The sequence below is a fragment of the Petaurus breviceps genome, unplaced genomic scaffold, assembly GCF_028583685.1.
Source record: "Petaurus breviceps papuanus isolate PSGF00001 unplaced genomic scaffold, PetGlider_PUasm1.0 90887, whole genome shotgun sequence".
In the NCBI taxonomy this organism is placed as follows: domain Eukaryota; kingdom Metazoa; phylum Chordata; class Mammalia; order Diprotodontia; family Petauridae; genus Petaurus; species Petaurus breviceps.
Genome location: NW_027187370.1, coordinates 1,454,967 through 1,473,066, shown reverse-complemented (window position 1 = coordinate 1,473,066; position 18,100 = coordinate 1,454,967). Strand labels below are relative to the sequence as shown.

Below are 18,100 nucleotides of genomic sequence, written 5' to 3'. Positions count from 1 at the left end.
GGAACCAGCTGTGTGGTCTACATCCCCAAATTGAAACTTCTTCCTGTAAAATCAAGTGATCTGAGCCTTCTCAGCTCTGCCCTCTGTTAAGTAACCACAAGCTTCACTCCTTGAAGTCCATCTTTTCCTTTCTGGCTCACTGCGGGATGGACAATGTGCCCTATTAGGGGGTGAGGAGAGCATTTCAGGATAACAGCCAGACTTAAGGAGGAATGACTGTGAGGTGCTTCCACACCCCTCTTTTGCTTTTCCAGCTCTTTAGTTAGATCCCATTTCTCTGTTGCCCTGGTAACCAGCTTGACAAGAAGAAACCCAAGCTCAGCAAAGCCTCCCAGCATAGTGTCTTAGCAGAAAGAATTGAGGGGATTTGTGGATGGTCAGTTAGCCTTGGGTAATCATGTCCAAACTCCTTTGGGAAAGCTAAGGGTCAAATCTTTAGGTGTGGTGATTTAGGGATTTGGTATATCCCAGGAATGCCCTTCCTCAAAACCATTTTGTCACTACTCTCAAGTGAGAGGCAGGCTGCCCATTTGGGCTAGACTTTTCCTAGAATCCTAGAATTGGGGGGGGGGGTGGAGAGTTCCATTTCCCCCAGGTTATAGAAATGCCATATTCTCTAGGCTCCTGCCTTTCCTAAACCAATCTCCATCCCTATCCTTTGCCCTCCCCAGCAGACAGCCCCAAATCCTGCCCAGGGACGTTGTCAAGGCAACTAGATTAATCTGGTAACAGCCTCATGTGAAGGGAGGAGCTCTCCCTCGCATTGCTTGAACAGAGCTGCTGTCTCCAGAGCTTCATCCCACTCTAGCTGCCCAATTGCAGCCATTGTCCTTGGGTATTCTGGTGTCCTACAGAAGGGATCCAGGAGACCAACCTTCAGATTGCTGCTGGAGCTCCTTGACCACACATGCTCACTTCTACTCTCTCTCAAAAATCCACTAACACGTGATTATGCATGGCTATATTTGTGTGAACACATTCTAGCACACGTGTACACTGGCATGCACATGCATAGACATGTATATGCATCTAGTGCAATTCTGCCACCATTCCCTGCTTTCCCCAGCCCCACCCTCGACCATGGCACAGTAAACAGGGGTGGGGCATTGCCCAGGGCTGGTACTACCTCACCTCTCCCACAGAGCACTACCGAATAATGCCCATCCCCACACTTTACTCTGTACACAACTCAAGTCTACCCTTCATAATTAACCTTAGGGGCAGAATTTTACTTTGGGTATCAGGTCTCTAAAGTGTAGAATTATGGAACCAATTAGAGTTCAAGACTGCAGTGTCCACACAGCCCTTTCTGCCTGATAACTAATGGGTATTCCCAATCCTGTGCCCTCAGTTGCTGTTGCCAGCTACAGACAGGTAACTCTTGAGTACTCCTCACATATTCAGGATCCTGACTCCTGTTGCCAGTTGTGCCCAGGTGCCTTTGAACTATTGGTCTCTTCTCCCTGGCGGCTGCTGCTGCTCCTTACCCAGCCTGACCTGCCAAAACTTGTTCATCTGCTCATACCTGCCCTAGAGAGGGCAACCAGGCACTACCTCATTGTGTCCTGTCAGGCTTCTGAGAAAGCAAGCAGCCACCACCCTACTGTACTCTGCCCTGCTGCTGGACAGTACAAGAGATTATTGCACAGAGTTCTCAGGAGGGTGTGGAGTAGCGATTGAACCTGCCCATGCCAGTTTTCCTACGGTCCATACGCTTGGAAGTAGAAAATAGGGATGGAGACAATATCCAGTTGTGGATGAATAGAGCTAGGGGAAAGTTGGATAGATGTCTATACCACAGATCACCCTTCAAACGAAGCCGCACTAGACTCACGGGTCTAGGTTGGGAAAGAGACAAATTCTGGCATCTGTAGTATACCATGCCACCCACCACCCACCTCCTATTTATTTCTGAACGTCTTTTCTTGTCCGCATTGACCCCACTTCAGTCCTAGATCTCTCCAAAGGGCCACATCTTGGCCCAGCGCAGCCCGTGGGCGGGTCCAAGGATGGGGGCCGAACCTGGGAGGGAATAGGGATGGGTCTCGACTCGAAGGGGCGTGGCCTCAGCTCTGCCACCTTCTCCCGGGCCAGGAGCACAGCCGTCGCCGCCTCCTCCTCGCTGTCCTCGGCTCTTGCTATACGCCTGCCGTCTCTACTGCAGCAGCCGGGCCCCAGGGCCCACGAGCTAGGGGTCACTGGATCCACACCCGGGCCACCCACCTGGGCCCGGTACCGTTTGAAGAGGCATGGGGGGCTGCTGAGAGCTTGTCTCTCTTCTTTCTGGCATCTCCTGGGGGCACTGGACATTGGACTCCAGCCAGCTGCCAACCAGCCGCGGGTACCTCATCTCCCTGGTCTCGGCGCCTGACACAACCCTTCGATCTGCCCCACTTCGGTTTTAAGCATCCCTGCGCTACCCCCCGCCCGCGGCCCGGACACCTGGGTCCTCCCGGCGGTCCCGGCGGGGGCGGGGGGGTTGGGGTATGAAGCCGCTGGAAAAATTTTTGAAGAAGCAGACGTCGCAGCTGGCTGGGCGGGCTGTAGGAACAGGACCCGGAGGGGGTACTGGGGGGTGTGGCGGGCCTGGGGGCGGAGGGGGAGGAGGGCCTGCTGGAGGTAGTGGCCCAGTGGGGGGACCCCGACAGTTGCAGAGACGCCAAAGTGTATCTCGCTTGCTGCTCCCTTCTTTTCTCCGGGAATCCCCGGCTGAACTCGGGCTGGAGCCGCCTACGGAGGAGGAAGAGGGAGAACCTGGCAGGACTGCTGGGGAGCCAGTTGGAGGGGGACCCTGCTGGTTGCAGCTGGATGAAGCACCGGGGCCCGGCCCACTTGGAGGAGGGGGGCCTCTTCGCTCCCCTTCCTCCTACTCATCGGATGAGCTGTCCCCAGGGGAGCCCCTCACTCCACCTCCCTGGCTTCCTCTGGGGGCCCTCGACCAGCCGGAGCATCTGCTGAACCGAATCCTAGAGCGGCTGGCTGGAGGGGCTCCCAGGGACAGTGGGACCTCAGGTAAGCAACTGGCCAAGGCTACTGCACCAGTCCTGAGGCCAGGGAAAGAAAGGGGAAATATTTGTCCTCTTCTTCATCCTTTGACTGGGGGTGGGGGGTAGGGGAATGGAGGGGAAGACCATCCCTAGTGAGTGAAGCCTCAGGATGTATCATGAATAGGGGGTATGAGGTTATGGGTTACCATGGGCATATTGTGTCTGTTGGGGAGTGGGGGTGGGGGGTTAACAGGAAGATTGTATAATGTGTTCCTGGACAAGAGAAGTTGGCATGCCCCTACCTGTAGCCCCTCACATTTGACCTACTTGGTTATTTAAGATAAGGGTCTGATCTCTTCCTACCTGGTTATCACCCCAGTGCCATTCAGAGCTTAGCCTTCATCTTTCACTGAGGCATTCCATCTGCAGAGCCTTAGGAGTCCTTGATTTTAAGTCATCCTCACCCCCACCCCAGTGCTGAGGCCTAGCATCTAAAAATGCCATTTAGGGTGGGACTTCAGAAGTGGGAATCAGGCCAATGCAACCCCTAGAGAAAAAGAAGGCCCCCTTGGAAGTGAACTTCACAGGGAATTCATAGCTCAGTCTAGAAATTCCCAAAACTGATGCTTAGGGCTGTGCCTTTGGATGGTTACTGTCAGATGGCTGTAAGTGGTGACCGGGCTGAAAGGACCCTTGAGGAGAAAGGTGTCCTCATTGATGCAAATAGGAAGGTGTAGGGATGGACTTGCTTATGGACATAGGTGGTATGTAAGTGGGAGGTTTGGGGTGCCAAATGGACCTCTCCAGTTGATTCAATTTTCCCCAAGCCCCAGGGTTCTGCATAAAGCCTTATTAATATAAATATACCCAAGAAAGTCTTTATTTGACTAATTATGGTATTCTTCCTACCACCCGTACTTCTAATAACAGTTTAGGAAACTGAGGCCCAGAAACAATAAGGTGCTTGGTCATGGGGGTGGAAAACCCAGGTGGCATTGGGTTAAGTAAAGAAGCCTTCTGGCAGGCAAAAGGAAGTCCAGAAAATGAGGAAGGGAATCAGGAATATGGGAAAAGGAATGAAGAAGCATCAGACTCCTCCCTCCCTTTATTCTTTCACAGGGGACCCCAAGTAGGGAGAGTGTAATTCCTTTCTTAGATTTCCTGGACACCTAAGTCCCCTCCTTTTGGCTCAGGTTGTAGATGCCCTGGGGAGCTGACACCTTTTTGATTTAATTAGAAAAATATCGGAGAGACACATAGCTCCCCTAACTGCAACTTCTCGCCTGAATCACACACACACATACACACACACACATACACACACACCCTGTATGCATGTATATGACACAATCCCTTTTGCAGACAGACAGCAAACTATAGCCTTCGCCCCATGTATAAGTTCTTTTCTATTTTTCTCTCTCTGGTTCCCTTACAAATTGAACAGTCTGGATGGAATGGTTCTGTTCTGTTCCTGGTATCTGTCTTAGGGAAGCACAAGGAACTCTCTTTGCCTTCATTTTCTCACAGAATTCAGCAGGGTAGCTAGAGCCACTGAGGTAGGGAAGGGAGGAGATGCTGACTTTTTTTTTCTTACATCTGAACCTGGCCAACAGACACTGTATCAGTCTGTACCCTTTGGCTCTGGGTCTTCAGTCAGGCCAATTCCTCAGAGTATGTATGTGTTGGATGTGAGAAGACAGCAAAATTGCAGGAGATCATGGCAGCCAAGCATGAGCTCTGCAGAGCTATAGGAGGGAGGGAGTTGGGGAAAGATGAAACAGTATGTCATGGAGGGGTGGCTGCTGTAGCAGCTTTAACATGATAGGGGAAAGGGGAGGTGTAGAGGACCCCCAACCTGATGTATAACTCTCCTGGATTCTTTAGCCCTTAGTGCTATGACCATTCTGGATTATTTTTTGGGGGGTGGCAGCCATGAGATGGACACCTCTGTAAATCAACAGAAACTTCCTAGTCTTTGGGGGGTCATTATGCAGCTCAGTGAAATTCTGGGAGTGCAGTAGAAAAAACATTGTACTCAGGAGTTGAGGCCCAATTCCACTCTTGGCTCTTTTACTAACTAGCTGTGGAGCTTTAGGCATTATAAAAAAAAGCTTTAGGCTCCTTGAACCTCTTTTTCTATCCTCAGAACCCAGTAAAGTACCAGAAAGACAGTAGGGATTTTAATAAATGTTTCTTGAATTAAAATTTGGGCATTAGATTAGATCCTTACGGGCCCTAACAGCTTTGATTCTACGACTCTGCTTGTCCTAGGGACCTTGACCTAGCAGCTAAGACCAAGGACCACTGTATGGGTATTCCAGGAGTCATATTATGGGTTGATTTCTCCGTAGAGCAATGTCTGAAGACCCACCCTGAACCTGCCCCAGCTAGGACACTTGGCTCCCTCCCTGCTTCCTGTCTGTGTGCCAAGTGGCCCTGCCCTGCCCCCAAACTGGCTGCAAGTCAGGGCGACCTTGTACCTGGTTGACTGGCTGAGCCAGGCCTAGGATGGGGAGGAAGAAGGGCCACTCCTCCTCCCCTCCCTCATTAACCCTTCCCTCCTATGGCACCCACAGGCAATGGGACTTCTACTCCGTGCTTTGGGATCAAAGAGGCCAGGCAGGCTCCTGCCTCTGCTTCTTGTACAGGGCTGGTCCTGGCCTGCCTGACTGTGACTTGAAGATGTTTTTGAAGTGTGGGAGGGGGAGGAAGAATGGAAGGAGATAGAAGAGAAAGACAAGTTGGTATTTTAAAGAAGCTAGCTGGCACAATGGATGGAATGCTATACTTCAAGTCAGGAAGAACTGAGTTCAAATTCTGCCTCAGATACTTATTAGCTGTATGACCTCAAGCAGGTCACTTCACCTTTCTCTGCCTCAGTTTCCCCAGCTGTAAAATGGGGATAATAGTAGCATCTACTTCACAGCATTGTTGTGAGGATCAGTAAGATAGCATGTTTAAAGAAAGCACTACATAACTGCTAGCCAGTTATTTTGTCCCCTCTCTTTTCACTCAAGTTCTATGGATGGGGTCTCTCTGGTCCAGAGATTCCCTCTCTTAGTACTGGTGGGAGTTTCTGTGACTTAAAGAAGGTTAGATTATATCTCATTCCCCTCTCAGGCTTCATGGAAAATGAGTAGAAGAGTTAGTTGGGAAATGCTCTATAGGAAAAGTTAATGAAGGTGCCATCGCCACTCCCCTCTTCCTCCCCTAGCCACTGCAGTGATTACTAACCCTGCCCTTGGAGCAGCAGGCAATAGTGTTCATACATGTGACTTGGTGTGCCCAACATGTTCAGGCAGGTGGCTGGGGTTCTGACCTAGAGTGGGGAGGGGTGGGGTGGAGAGGGAGAACTTGGCCCCCTGGCAGGTGGGGCAGCGCAGAGCTGGTAGCATTCTTAGTTTCTGGGATTCCTGGGCCAGGCGGTGCCTTTCTGACACCTGCCCTGCCAATCTTTGTACAGACATTCTGCTGGATGATTTTGTCCTCACTCACTCGCTCTTCCTCCCTACTGAGCGCTTCCTGCAGGAGCTGTACCAGTAATATCCTTTCTTGGGAGTTTTGGGGAGGGTCTGGAAGCAGTTCCCAAAAAGCAGAGGTAGGCATGCTGCATGTCACTGGGGCACTTCCCCAACACCAAAAAGTCACTACAGTTACTATCAGGCCACCTGCTGGATTATTATGGGGTTTTCTATAAATATTGGACCACCTGGTATGTCATTTTAGGGTCTGCTATAAGCAATGAGGTACCAGCTAGCCTGTTGGAGATTTTGTCACCAGGATTCAGGCTGTCAGAGTCTAACTCAAGGGTTTCCCTGAGGCATCCCAAGGATTCCAGGGATAGAGTTCCCTTAAAAAAAAAAGACTTTTTATTTTTAATTAACATCTAACTGAAATTTAACATTTCCTTCAGTTATTGAAAACCATTATTCTAAGAAAATGTCAAAGGCTTCACTAGACTTCCAAAGGAGTCTATGCCACAAAACAGGTGAAGAGCCCTTGATCCAGGTGAATTCCTAAGTGAGGTGGGTGAGAATCAGGACCACCTGCTGTGGAACTCAAACTGGTAGTGACTGCATGGGGTAAAGGCTGGGATGCCCATTCCCTATCCTGAGCAAGCTGCTGAGGCTAGGGAAAGTAGGGTATCCTAGCCCTGAGTGAAGGGGTCCTTTTCTGATCCCCTTTCTCTTCCACCCACAAAGACCCAGGACAAGGGGTAGGAGGAATATGAAGTTATCTATCCTCTTCTCCCCAGTCCTTAGTTTATTGAAGGGTGGAAAAAGAATCTAAGATAGGAAGGGGTAGACCTCCTGGGTCTGGTCTTGTGGTACCTTTTTCCTTAACTTTAGGGTCAGCTTTGTTCAGTCAGACGGTACTGAGGGGGCTGAGGGGCTAGGCCGGAAACAGGCATGCTTGGCTGTGCTTCTCCACTTTCTGGAGACATACCAAGGATTACTGCAGGAGGAAGAATGCGCTGGTCGAATCATTAAGGTGGGTGCCACCCCACTTAGAAGTACAGTGAAGGAAACTGCAATTAGGAGGCTCCAGGGTCTTTAGGAAGGGAAATTATTCCTATTGAAGAAATATTCTCTGAGCTGAGGATTAAAGGGAAAAAAAAAACACTTGGAGAAAAATGTTCATATGCATGAGCTTGGAATAGTCATGTAACTTGAGAAGACATAGAACCCACTAACCCCCAGACAAACACATATGATACACATACTCTGTCAAAGCCTTTCACTCTAAGTAGCTCCTTAGCCTTTTCCCTCCCCAGCCACTTTTGTGTGAGATAGGGCTGGTCCAATTTGGGAAAAGAAGTTGGATTTAGGCATGGTGGTCCTAACCTCATCCCTGAAGTGTTACATTCTTCCCCCTGCCAGGATCTATATCTACTGATCATGAAAGATGAGTCCCTCTACCAGGATCTCCGAGAGGACACCCTGAGACTACACCAGCTGGTGGAGACAGTAGAACTAAAGTGAGGGTTGGAGGAAGGGGGAGGGAGAAAATGGGCATTACTCAAATTTCCCTGAGGGGAAAACTGGGCTTTCTATACCCAGGATTATTTCCTTCCTATACATCAGTTTTAGACAAGATGAATCTCTATTGAGCAGATTCTTACTGAATACCTGCTATGTTCTGGGGCCTGTGCATATTGATTGGGTAAGGGTCAGAGGAGATACAAAGACAAACACAGTACTTCTCTGGCCCTCAAGGAGCTTGCAATCTAGTTGCAGGAAGCTAAGACATGTACATAAACTACCAGGCAGTACATGAAAAATTCCAAAAGATACACATACTAATGGTAAGAGCTACAGAATTTCAAAGGCTAGCACAATCAGAGAAGACTTCCTAGAGGAGGTAGCATTTAACTTGGACCTTAAATGATAGGTCAATATTTATTTGAAATAGTGACCCAAGATGCCTGGCATTATCAGTTATACCAGTATACATCCTTCATCCTGTCGCCCCACTTAGAAGGGTATAGCCATCTTACTCAAAGCAGCTTCAGAGCCCAGTGCCTATTTGGTCACAGCTCCCTAGACTAGTGTCTTTGTTGGTTGATGTTTGGTGCACCCTCTCCTGGGGAAGTGCCCACTGATGCTTGTTATATCTGCTGCCAGGATTCCAGAAGAGAGCCAACCACCCAGCAAGCAAGTGAAGCCACTCTTTCGTCACTTCCGCCGAATAGACTCCTGTCTGCAAACTCGGGTGGCTTTTCGGGGCTCAGATGAAAGTAAGTGCCATGGGTGTGTAGGAGTGGGTCCATGCCTAGGATCTCCACTGGATATCTCTGGGGTCCTTCTGAGGAGTCACAATAAGTCTTGGAGCCTGCTAACGAGTTTCTTTGGGTCCAGTAATTCCCCAGGGGAATCTCTCAAATTCTATATCCATACTTTTACCTCTGCCCTACTCATCCTCTCCCTTATATCTACCCTTATATCACACTTCAGTCTACCTCATGCATGTAGTGGAATAGTTCCCAATGAAAGGTGATAAAATGGACTTGCCTATTGCCATGGTACCATTGTACCTTCTGTCAGCTACCAAAGATGTAATGTCCAGGTGGCAGAGGGTAAAGAGAGGGTGAGAGTTGGATGTGGTCACTGTATTCTATAACCAGCCACTCTTCTCTGCCTCTTCCTTTCAGTCTTCTGCAGGGTCTACATGCCTGACCACTCATATGTGACAATCCGAAGCCGCCTATCAGCCTCAGTGCAAGACATTCTGGGATCAGTGTCAGAGAAGTTGCAATACTCAGAGGAGTCAGCGGGACGTGAGGAATCTCTCATCCTTGTGGCTGTGGCATCCTCAGGAGGTGAGTGAGGTATGGGGGTGAGATGGAGTTACAGGAATGTAGATGGCTGGGGATTCTAGATAGGGAAAGTATCATTACAGAGATGGACCTGGCTCTCTGGAACAGAAGTGAATAAATAGGCTTATTAGAGTGAGGAGACCAGTTCCATCTCATTCTCTGAGTTACCTTAGGCAGGTTGCTTTCTATCTGGGTATTTAGGCAATTCTTTGTCTTTAAGGCTGAAGCCACCAGAATGGACCTCTATGTCCAGGGTAGTAACAACACATTAAGCCTGCTGTGTCTTTATAGACTCAACTTTTCTATCTGTAACATGGGGAGAATAATCCTTACTCCCCCTTACCCCACTGTCTTGAAAAGGTACTCAAAGTATAAGAATGAGAGAAGTACTTTGAAGAAAAAAAAGGGGAAAGTATGCTACAAATGCAAAAGGGATTATTATTATTATTTTAGAAACTCAAATAAGTCTGAAATAAACCCTTAAGACTAGTACATCCTAGGCTAGAGGGTGTCCTAGGTGGTCACAACATTCCTGAGTGCCCCCAAACCAGATTGAAATGTAATTAGAAAACATTTAAAAATAAATAAAAATACAATAGAACATAGATAATGTTACTATGTAGTTCTGTTTTTTCTTTCTTTTTAAAAATAAGTAATGTTTTATTTTTTCCAGTTACATGTATAGATAAGATTTTGAGTTCCAAATTTTTCTCCCTTGCTCTCTTCCCTCCCCTCTCCACAAGATGGCAAGCAATCTGATTTAGTTATATACTATGTGGTTTTCTAAGTCAATATGCAGCAACAAGAATTCTTAAGTATGGCTTAGTGGCCCCCATTTTCATTTGAGCTTGATGCCACTGACCTAGGCTTGGATTGGGAGTCTTCCAATGATATTACAGGGGTCTAAAAGTTCCAATGGAATTTTTGCTGCTAACATATGATAAATCCCAACATTCAAAGAACATTTTAGAATTTTAGGATCTGAAAGTAGAAGATGATGTAAGATATAATTTAGTTCAACTGCTATCCTCTTACAGAGGAAGAAATTGAGTCAATGTGAATTCAATTCAATCCACCTGACCAAGCATTTATTAATATGGAATTTCCCTCTGAGGGAAGAAATACAGGGGAAAATTTGGGTAATTTAAAAAAAATTTAAAAACTAGCATTTACATATTGCTTTAAGATTTGCACAGCTAGTAAGAGCACCGGCTCCAGTGTTGGGATGACCTGGAGATCGAATCCGGGCTCAAACACTTAGCATCCACCCAGAAACACCTGGCCATGTAACCTTGAGCAAGTTACTTAACCCCAATTGCTTTAAAAAAAAAAAAGATTTGCACAGCACTTTACATATGTTATCTCATTTTAGCCTCCCAATAACCTTGGGAGGTTTGTATTATCCCCATTTTATTGATGAGGAAACTGAAGCTGAGAGAGGTTAACTGACTTGCCCAGGGTCACACAAGAAGTAAGCAATTGAGACAGGATTTGAATTCAGGTCTTCCTAATTCCAGGTTTAATGCTAGATGCCTTGTGTTACCTAGCTGTCTCTATGAAAACAAAAGATGTAAAAAAAAATATATTTAAAACAAATGAACACGCATTTGCCAGATGCCTACTATGTGCTAGGAACAGCACTAGGTATGAGTTAGACAAAGTCAATCTCGACCCACCTCACCCCCCAAATTATTGCTAGTTTTATTTATTGTTTTCCTTGAGTCTGAGAGAGGGAGAGGTCTGTAGAAGGTGTTACCAGAGTAGATGTAGTACCAATGTACTGAGAGTGGGGGTGTTTCAGTGATTGTTGTGTAAAAGAGGAACCAGGAATCCTGAGATCCTAGACCATGGACTGAAGGGCTAGGTTTTGGGTTTTGCCTACAGAGAAAGTCCTGCTACAGCCTAGTGAGGATTGTGTCTTTACCACCTTGGGCATCAATAGCCACTTGTTCGCCTGTACCCGGGACTGCTATGAAGCACTGGTAAGACTTCCCCACTCCCACCTCCAGCTTCAATATGTTACTTCAATAAGCAGGGGGAAGGGGAGACCCATGTACATGAGATCATGACCCTGAAGAGCTCACCTGAGGACATCCTTGTGCTCCTTATACCCAGGTGCCCCTCCCTGAGGAGATCCAGGTATCCCCTGGGGACACAGAGATTCACCGAGTGGAGCCAGAGGACATTGCCAATCACCTTACTGCCTTCCACTGGGAGCTGTTCAGATGCGTGCATGAGGTGGGATGGGTGGTGGAAAGTGGGGGAAGGGAAGAGGGCTAGATGGAAGAGATGGCTGAGGGGAGAAAGGGGACCAAGGCTGGGCAATAAGTTGGAAGAGGACTGGTAGACCTCTTACCAATGTTGTTTTTGTCTTCCCCCATCCCTTCTATACTGACTTCCCTTTGCCCTCAATTCCATGTCCCTGCTTTTATCCTTTATCTCCTTTCCCTTGGATGTCCCCATCCACTGTCCTCTCCATCTCATGCACCTCAACCTCTGTCTCCCCCAACTCTGTTGTCTTTTCCTCTGTCTTTTCTACACTCTTCTCCATGCTACCCGTCTTCCTTCATCTTCAAACTGTCTGGTGGCTTAGCTGGAGTTCGTGGACTACGTGTTTCACGGGGAGCGAGGCCGACGGGAGACAGCCAACCTGGAGCTTTTGCTGCAGAGGTGCAGTGAGGTCACCCACTGGGTGGCCACGGAGGTTCTGCTCTGTGAGCCTCTCGGGAAGCGAGCACAGCTGCTCAAGAAGTTCATCAAGATTGCAGCCATGTGAGCCCCAAATCTGACTGGGAAAGCAGGGAAGGGGGCTCTATATTTGGGAAAGGTCTGGGTCCCTGAAACCTACTCACCATTCCCTTAATCCTTACTCTAAACAGCTGTAAACAAAATCAGGACCTGTTGTCTTTCTATGCTGTGATTATGGGGCTGGATAACGCTGCTGTCAGCCGCCTTCGGCTCACCTGGGAGGTGAGGGGATATCCCCTGCCCACTAGGATTTTCCCTTCTTTTCCCACTCCCTTCTACCTTGGGTTCTAGCCCTTCTTCCATCTCAAGGTTCTAGCTTCCTTATTCCCAACAATTCTCCCTATGCCATTGTTAACTCCTCAAATGAAGCTGTAATCTCCTTGTCCCTTTCTTTATTTGCCACCCCATTAGCCTACATTCTGGGCAAACTGGTCATCAACCTCCATCCACCACCTCCCCAGGTAAAGCTGCCCTGAAACCAGTGCCTTCTCTTTGAACATTTCCTTTCCTTTCTTCAAACTTTTTTCTTCAGAAACTTCCTGGGAAATTCAAGAACTTGTTCCGAAAATTTGAGAACTTAACAGTGAGTATGGTTGCTTTCTCTACCCTCTTTCCACATGTACACACAAATATGCTTACCTCTCTAGGATTCTAGGGACCCTCTTGTTACTTGACCAACCCAGGTTTTTAGTAGATAGAAAAGGATGTAAGGGAGGTATGTATTTGTAAGGAGCTCGAAGAGCAGTCACCACTCCCTATTCCCTTGTGTCCAAAACCAGCCACATGGTCAGAGAGGGAACTGAGGCAGGAATGTTAGAAAGGGAGTGGGAGCACTTGATAGTGATAATGTCAGGTCTTTGATTCCTGGCCAACTGACAGAGTGGTTACAGAGATGGACTTGGAAGCAGGGCTCAGATTCTTCTTCTTATGCTGATTTAGCTTGTAACTGAAGGATGGTTACTTTCAATGAGCCTAAGTTTCCTCATTTGCAGCTTCAGTTAGTAGATAGAGGACTGGCCTCAAATTAAGGAAGACCTTAGTTAAAGTCTCACCTCTAATACCTGCTGGCTGTGTGATCCTGGGCACGTCATTTAATGTCTGAAGCAACTCTGATACTTTATTTTATTTTATTGCTTTTTGGAGGGGAGAAGGCAGGGCAATTGGGGTTAAGTGACATGCCCAAGATCACACAGTAAGTGTTAAGTGTCTGAGGCTGGATTTGAACTCAGGTACTCCTGACTCCAGGGCAAGTGCTCTATTCACTGTGCTACCTAGCCACCCCTCTGATGCTTTAAATTGAAGAGAATATGTTGATTGAAAAGGAAAATTCCTCTCTTTGAGTCCCCTATGTTGATGAAATCACAGGAATGGTCAATAAAATTTTTACCTGTCTCAGTAGGGCTACCATGAAGCTTAAGTGAAGTAATATTCAAAATAGTCTGTAAACCTGAAAGCCATATATAAATATCATCCATTATTCTTATTCTCTAGGACCCCTGCAGGAACCACAAAAGTTACAGAGAGGTTGTATCTAAGATGAAGCCACCAGTGATCCCCTTCGTGCCTCTGATCCTCAAAGGTGAAGAGTCTTTCAATCATGACCCTTCATGACCTTTCATCAGTGCTCCAACCCCTCAGGTTATTCCCTGAACCTGAAACCAGGGCTTTTGAACCTTTTTGTGTGGGTCATAGACCCCTTTGGCAGTCTGGTGAAGCCTATGGACCCCTTCTCCAAAGAATGTTTGTGAATGAACAAAATAAAATTCAAAGAACAACAAAACAAATTAATTAAACTCATATAAAGATATAATGTTTTTTTACCATTCAAGTTCACATACTCCCTGGAATCTATCCATGGACCCCCAAGAGGTCTGTGGACACCAGGTTAAGGAACCTTGACTTAAATCCTGATTCTAAATCCCAAATCTGAAATCTTCTAGGCTAAAGAGGAGTATGGAATATTGTATGGTTGTGCAGAGAAACTTTGAATTGCTTCAGCTTTCCACTACGGTGATTTTCCAAGAGTTTTCTTTGGTTCCCCTATTCATACATGATTGTCTCTTCCTCTTTCCCCCTATAGATTTGACATTCCTGCATGAAGGCAGCAAGACTCTCCTGGACGGATTAGTCAATATTGAGAAGCTGGTGAGTGAACCATCCATTCACCTGCCCTTCCTAATGGATCAGGGGTTGGGCTTTCCTTCCCTTCCTAGCTCATGTTGTACTGTGCCTCACCGGCCCTGCCTGGCAGACAATATCCTTCTTTACAGTGCCCAAGCTTTCCAGGCAGATTCCAAGCCCATCTCTAAGGCAGCATTATTGTGGCAACCCTTCCACACGTAACAGATCTGATACTCAGTAACTAGGATTCTCAGGCTAACTGGGTACTTTAACCCTAGCTGTCTCCCTTTCATGCCCTGTCCACTCTCATTTAGGGGGATCTAGAACAGCGCAGGGATTTGAAATCAGAGAACCTGTCTTTGCTGGCTATTATCAATCAACCAATCAAGTATTTTTTAATCACCTAATGTGCTACAGCACTGTGCTAGGTACTAGAGATAGAAAAAAAATCCAAAATCCCTGTCCTTAATGAGCTTACTTTTTTTTTTGTGGGGTGGGGGGGAGATGAACAAGATGCACACATATATGTGGATACAAAATATATACATAATAAAAACAAATTAGATAAATAAATAAAAATTAGAGGGCTGATTTGTACTGGCTAGTGCATAGCTAGTGGTCATGGAGGTAGAACCCACATTGGGCTTTGGAGGAAGCACCTAAGGATTCTAAGAGGAGGAGTTAAGGAGAAAGTACATTTCATGCTTAGGAAGGACCTTAGGAAGACCTGGAGATGGGAAATAGAATGTTGTATGTGAGGGACAGATAAAAGACTGATCAGTGAGCTTGGAAAGGCAATATGAAGGGCTTTCAGTTCCAAACAGAGGAGTTCATATTTGATCCTACTGGCTTTAGTGACCAGAGATGTATCATTTCCCTTATATAGGCTTCAATTTCCTCCTTTGTAAAATGAGAAAGTTAGAGCTATTATCTCTAAGGTATCTTTTTACTCTAAAGTCAAGGATCCTGCATCCTTTTTTTTGAGCTGTTTAGAGACTAGAAATGTGGGAATAGGTTGAACTCAATAGGGAGGGAACTCAGGCCTTGAAGTTAGGGAAGTGAAGGTGTTAAAAGAGGGAAGAAGGGCATTTGTGTTTGCTTTTTTACTCACTGTGCTTCCTTATGGTTTTCCCCTCATCCTCATTCCTTAGCATTCAGTGGCAGAAAAAGTGAGAACAATCCGAAAATATAGGAGTCGACCCCTCTGTGAGTATGGTAACAGCAGGGTTAGATGGGTAGTGGGATGTGTGTATGTTTGAGTGAGAGTGCTATGGTGACAAGGCCAAACCCTCTCCAACCCCTACTTTCCCTGGCTCTCCATCCTCAAGGAATTTACCTTCTAAAAATGAAGGCCCTTGTTTTTCTCCTCCCTTGTGAAACTACCTCTCCCATCCCTCAACCCCAGGTGCTATGTTTTGTGTGTGTGTGGGCGGGGGGAGGGCTGGTTCCAGGAGTGACTTCCCCCTTGATGTTCCCATAGGCCTGGAGATGGAAGCATCACCTCACCACCTGCAGACAAAGGCCTATGTGCGCCAGTTCCAGGTCATTGACAACCAGAATCTACTCTTTGAGCTCTCCTACAAGCTGGAGGCCAATAGTCAGTGAGGGTGGTGGTGGGGTTCGGAGTACCAGTCCAGTTACTTCTCCAGGAGCTCCTGGTACCCACACCTGGCACTCAAGCACTTTGCACGTGTGTCCCTCCTCCTCTTCCTGTCTCCTCCTTGCCCTGACAGATCTCCCTCCTCCTTGGAGGGTTGGTTAGAAATCAGCTTTGTTGCACTGAAATCTTATGCCTGTCCCTTCCAGGCTACCTGAATTTTGATTTTCTAGATCCCTCCTCTCCTTCTGCCTCTAGTCCTAGCCAAAATTGTACCCTCCCATTTCACTTCCCAAGACAGTGAGAGAAGGTGGCAGTTTCCTCCTCTGTCCCCTTCCTGTAGCAGGATCAGTTTGGGGATAGAATTTCTAGCCCCCAGATGCTCAGGTGGGAAGGAACACTGCAGAGTAGGGTAGGAAAGAAATTGTGGAGGGAAAACCAGCAGCCTCTATGTCTGGCATATCTACTAGCTTCTTCTTTTGTAGTCCTGGGACTCCTTTTTGCTATGAAGGGAGAGGGACTCCCTTTCCAAATCTTTATCTTGCCGCTTTGTACAGCTCTCCCTTTCCCAGGGTTAGTTGGGGGAATTGTGAGAAAGGAATAGGATCTCCAGCTAGAAAAATGGGGGTGCGTTTTTCAAGGTGATCTCTGTTGTTTGGTGCTACCCTTGTCTGCCCTGGTCCTGGGAGGGGCCTGGGTGTTTTCTTCATTCTCTCTTTCCCACCAATCCCTTCCATGTTTTTACTTCTGCTCTACTCCCCAGGTGCTGCCCTACATGCCCAGGCTTGTGGGTGAAGCTCTCCCTGGGGACAGGGAGCAGCAGCAGGTGGGAGGTGTACCCATGAGCCCCTGCGCAATTCCCTCTGTCCTTCCCTCTCCCCTTCTTCCTCTCCCATTTCCAAAATATCCCTGGGTGGGGGTGAGAGGGCAGCAGATGCTCAGGGAAACATAGACTTAAGCTGCCTAGTGTACTCATCCCTCTTCTCCTGGGTGGTATAGAAGAGGGAAATGAGGCACAGAGTCAGGAGTTAAGGGTCCTTGCTGACAAATGCTACCTTTATCCTATTTTATTTGCTTTGGGGTATCTAGTCATTAAAATGGGAATTTTCTCTTTCCCTGCTCCACTCCCCACCCCACCCCCAAATTTCCTTCTGTTACCAGAATCTGGCACATGGAAAGATGGATATTTGTGCCTCTCCCTCTGTTTCTATTCTTTCCTTTCTCCCAGCCGGGGTTAGGGTGGGTCTGGCTACTCATTTCTTGGGCAGAGGACCCTCTTCCTCCAAGAAGGTAGGGCTCTAAAGGCAGAGAATGGACCTTGTGTGGCAATGCCTTTGCTACCTCTCTCTCTGTCTCTCCCACTATGGGCCTCCCAGGTTGGGAGTCAAGGGGGTGTGGGTACAGGGGCCCCTGGCAGCTACTGGGCATGGTTTCTTGGCACCACCCTGCCCTCCTATCAGGCTCCTCCTCTCCCTTTTTGTGGCAGCTGTTGCTGTTTCTTTTTCTTTGAGAATGTATATATTTTTTACCAAATGCTCTTTAATTGTAAATTTATTTTTTAAAACAAAAAGAGGGAAAGAGCCTTGTATAATATGTAATGCTGTATCATACATAACATTGTACAGTCCCTTTTATATGGCCCATCTGTCTTGTTCTTGCTACAAAATGTCCCTGCACCCACACGCAGACACTAACATACACTCCCACTCTACACATTCCCTGCTCCCAACTCATCTCCCTATCCCATTCCGTCTGTGCAATTTCCTTCTTAATTCCCCAATTCTCTTCTCCCCAATGCCACTCAAAAAAAAAATCATATAGCTTTTTTTTTTTTTTTGCCAAACTCAACCTCCTAACTCTCTTACCTGTTGTAGTATCCTCCTTCCCTTCCCTACTCCTATGTGCATTTATACAGGTGTGTATGAGCGTCTTAGCACACTTGTAAACACATTCACTTTTGGTCACACTGGCTTCCCACCATCATCCTCCCTCACTTCCTTATTCTCACCCATGTACCCACTGCCTCCCACTGCCTGTATTCCTCCCCAGCCAAGACAGCTTTAACAGAACGAATGGTGTGTACTGTGCAGTTTTGGTTGTTGGGCGGAGAAAAGGCCAATAAAGTCTCTGAACTAATATGTCTGCTATTCTCCTCTTTTGTATTTGTCTTTTTTATTTTTAATCGAGTCTGAGGAGAAAATGGAGTGGCAAGTAAGGGATCCAGTGCTGTGTATCTCAAGCCTCTCTCAGGAGCTGATTTAGTCAATGAAGACTAGCCTGGTAGCTGCCATGCATGGAGTAAAAACACTGGAGCTTTGAAAAAGTGAAAAT

The 18,100-nt window shown here is 47.1% G+C and overlaps 1 protein-coding gene across 1 annotated transcript; it reads left to right on the top strand.

Moving 5' to 3' along the window:
• The first annotated feature begins 2,048 nt into the window (after positions 1–2,048).
• RAPGEFL1 (Rap guanine nucleotide exchange factor like 1) lies at positions 2,049–17,905 on the top strand. Its single transcript, XM_069074233.1, has 15 exons — positions 2,049–3,012; positions 6,451–6,529; positions 7,343–7,478; positions 7,868–7,965; positions 8,612–8,724; positions 9,139–9,306; positions 11,188–11,285; positions 11,419–11,541; positions 11,897–12,075; positions 12,183–12,273; positions 12,584–12,634; positions 13,543–13,630; positions 14,132–14,196; positions 15,324–15,378; positions 15,653–17,905. The coding sequence occupies exons 1-15, from the start codon at positions 2,487–2,489 to the stop codon at positions 15,775–15,777; spliced, it is 1,995 nt and encodes a 664-aa protein (XP_068930334.1). The 5' UTR covers positions 2,049–2,486; the 3' UTR covers positions 15,778–17,905.
• The last annotated feature ends 195 nt before the right edge of the window (positions 17,906–18,100 follow it).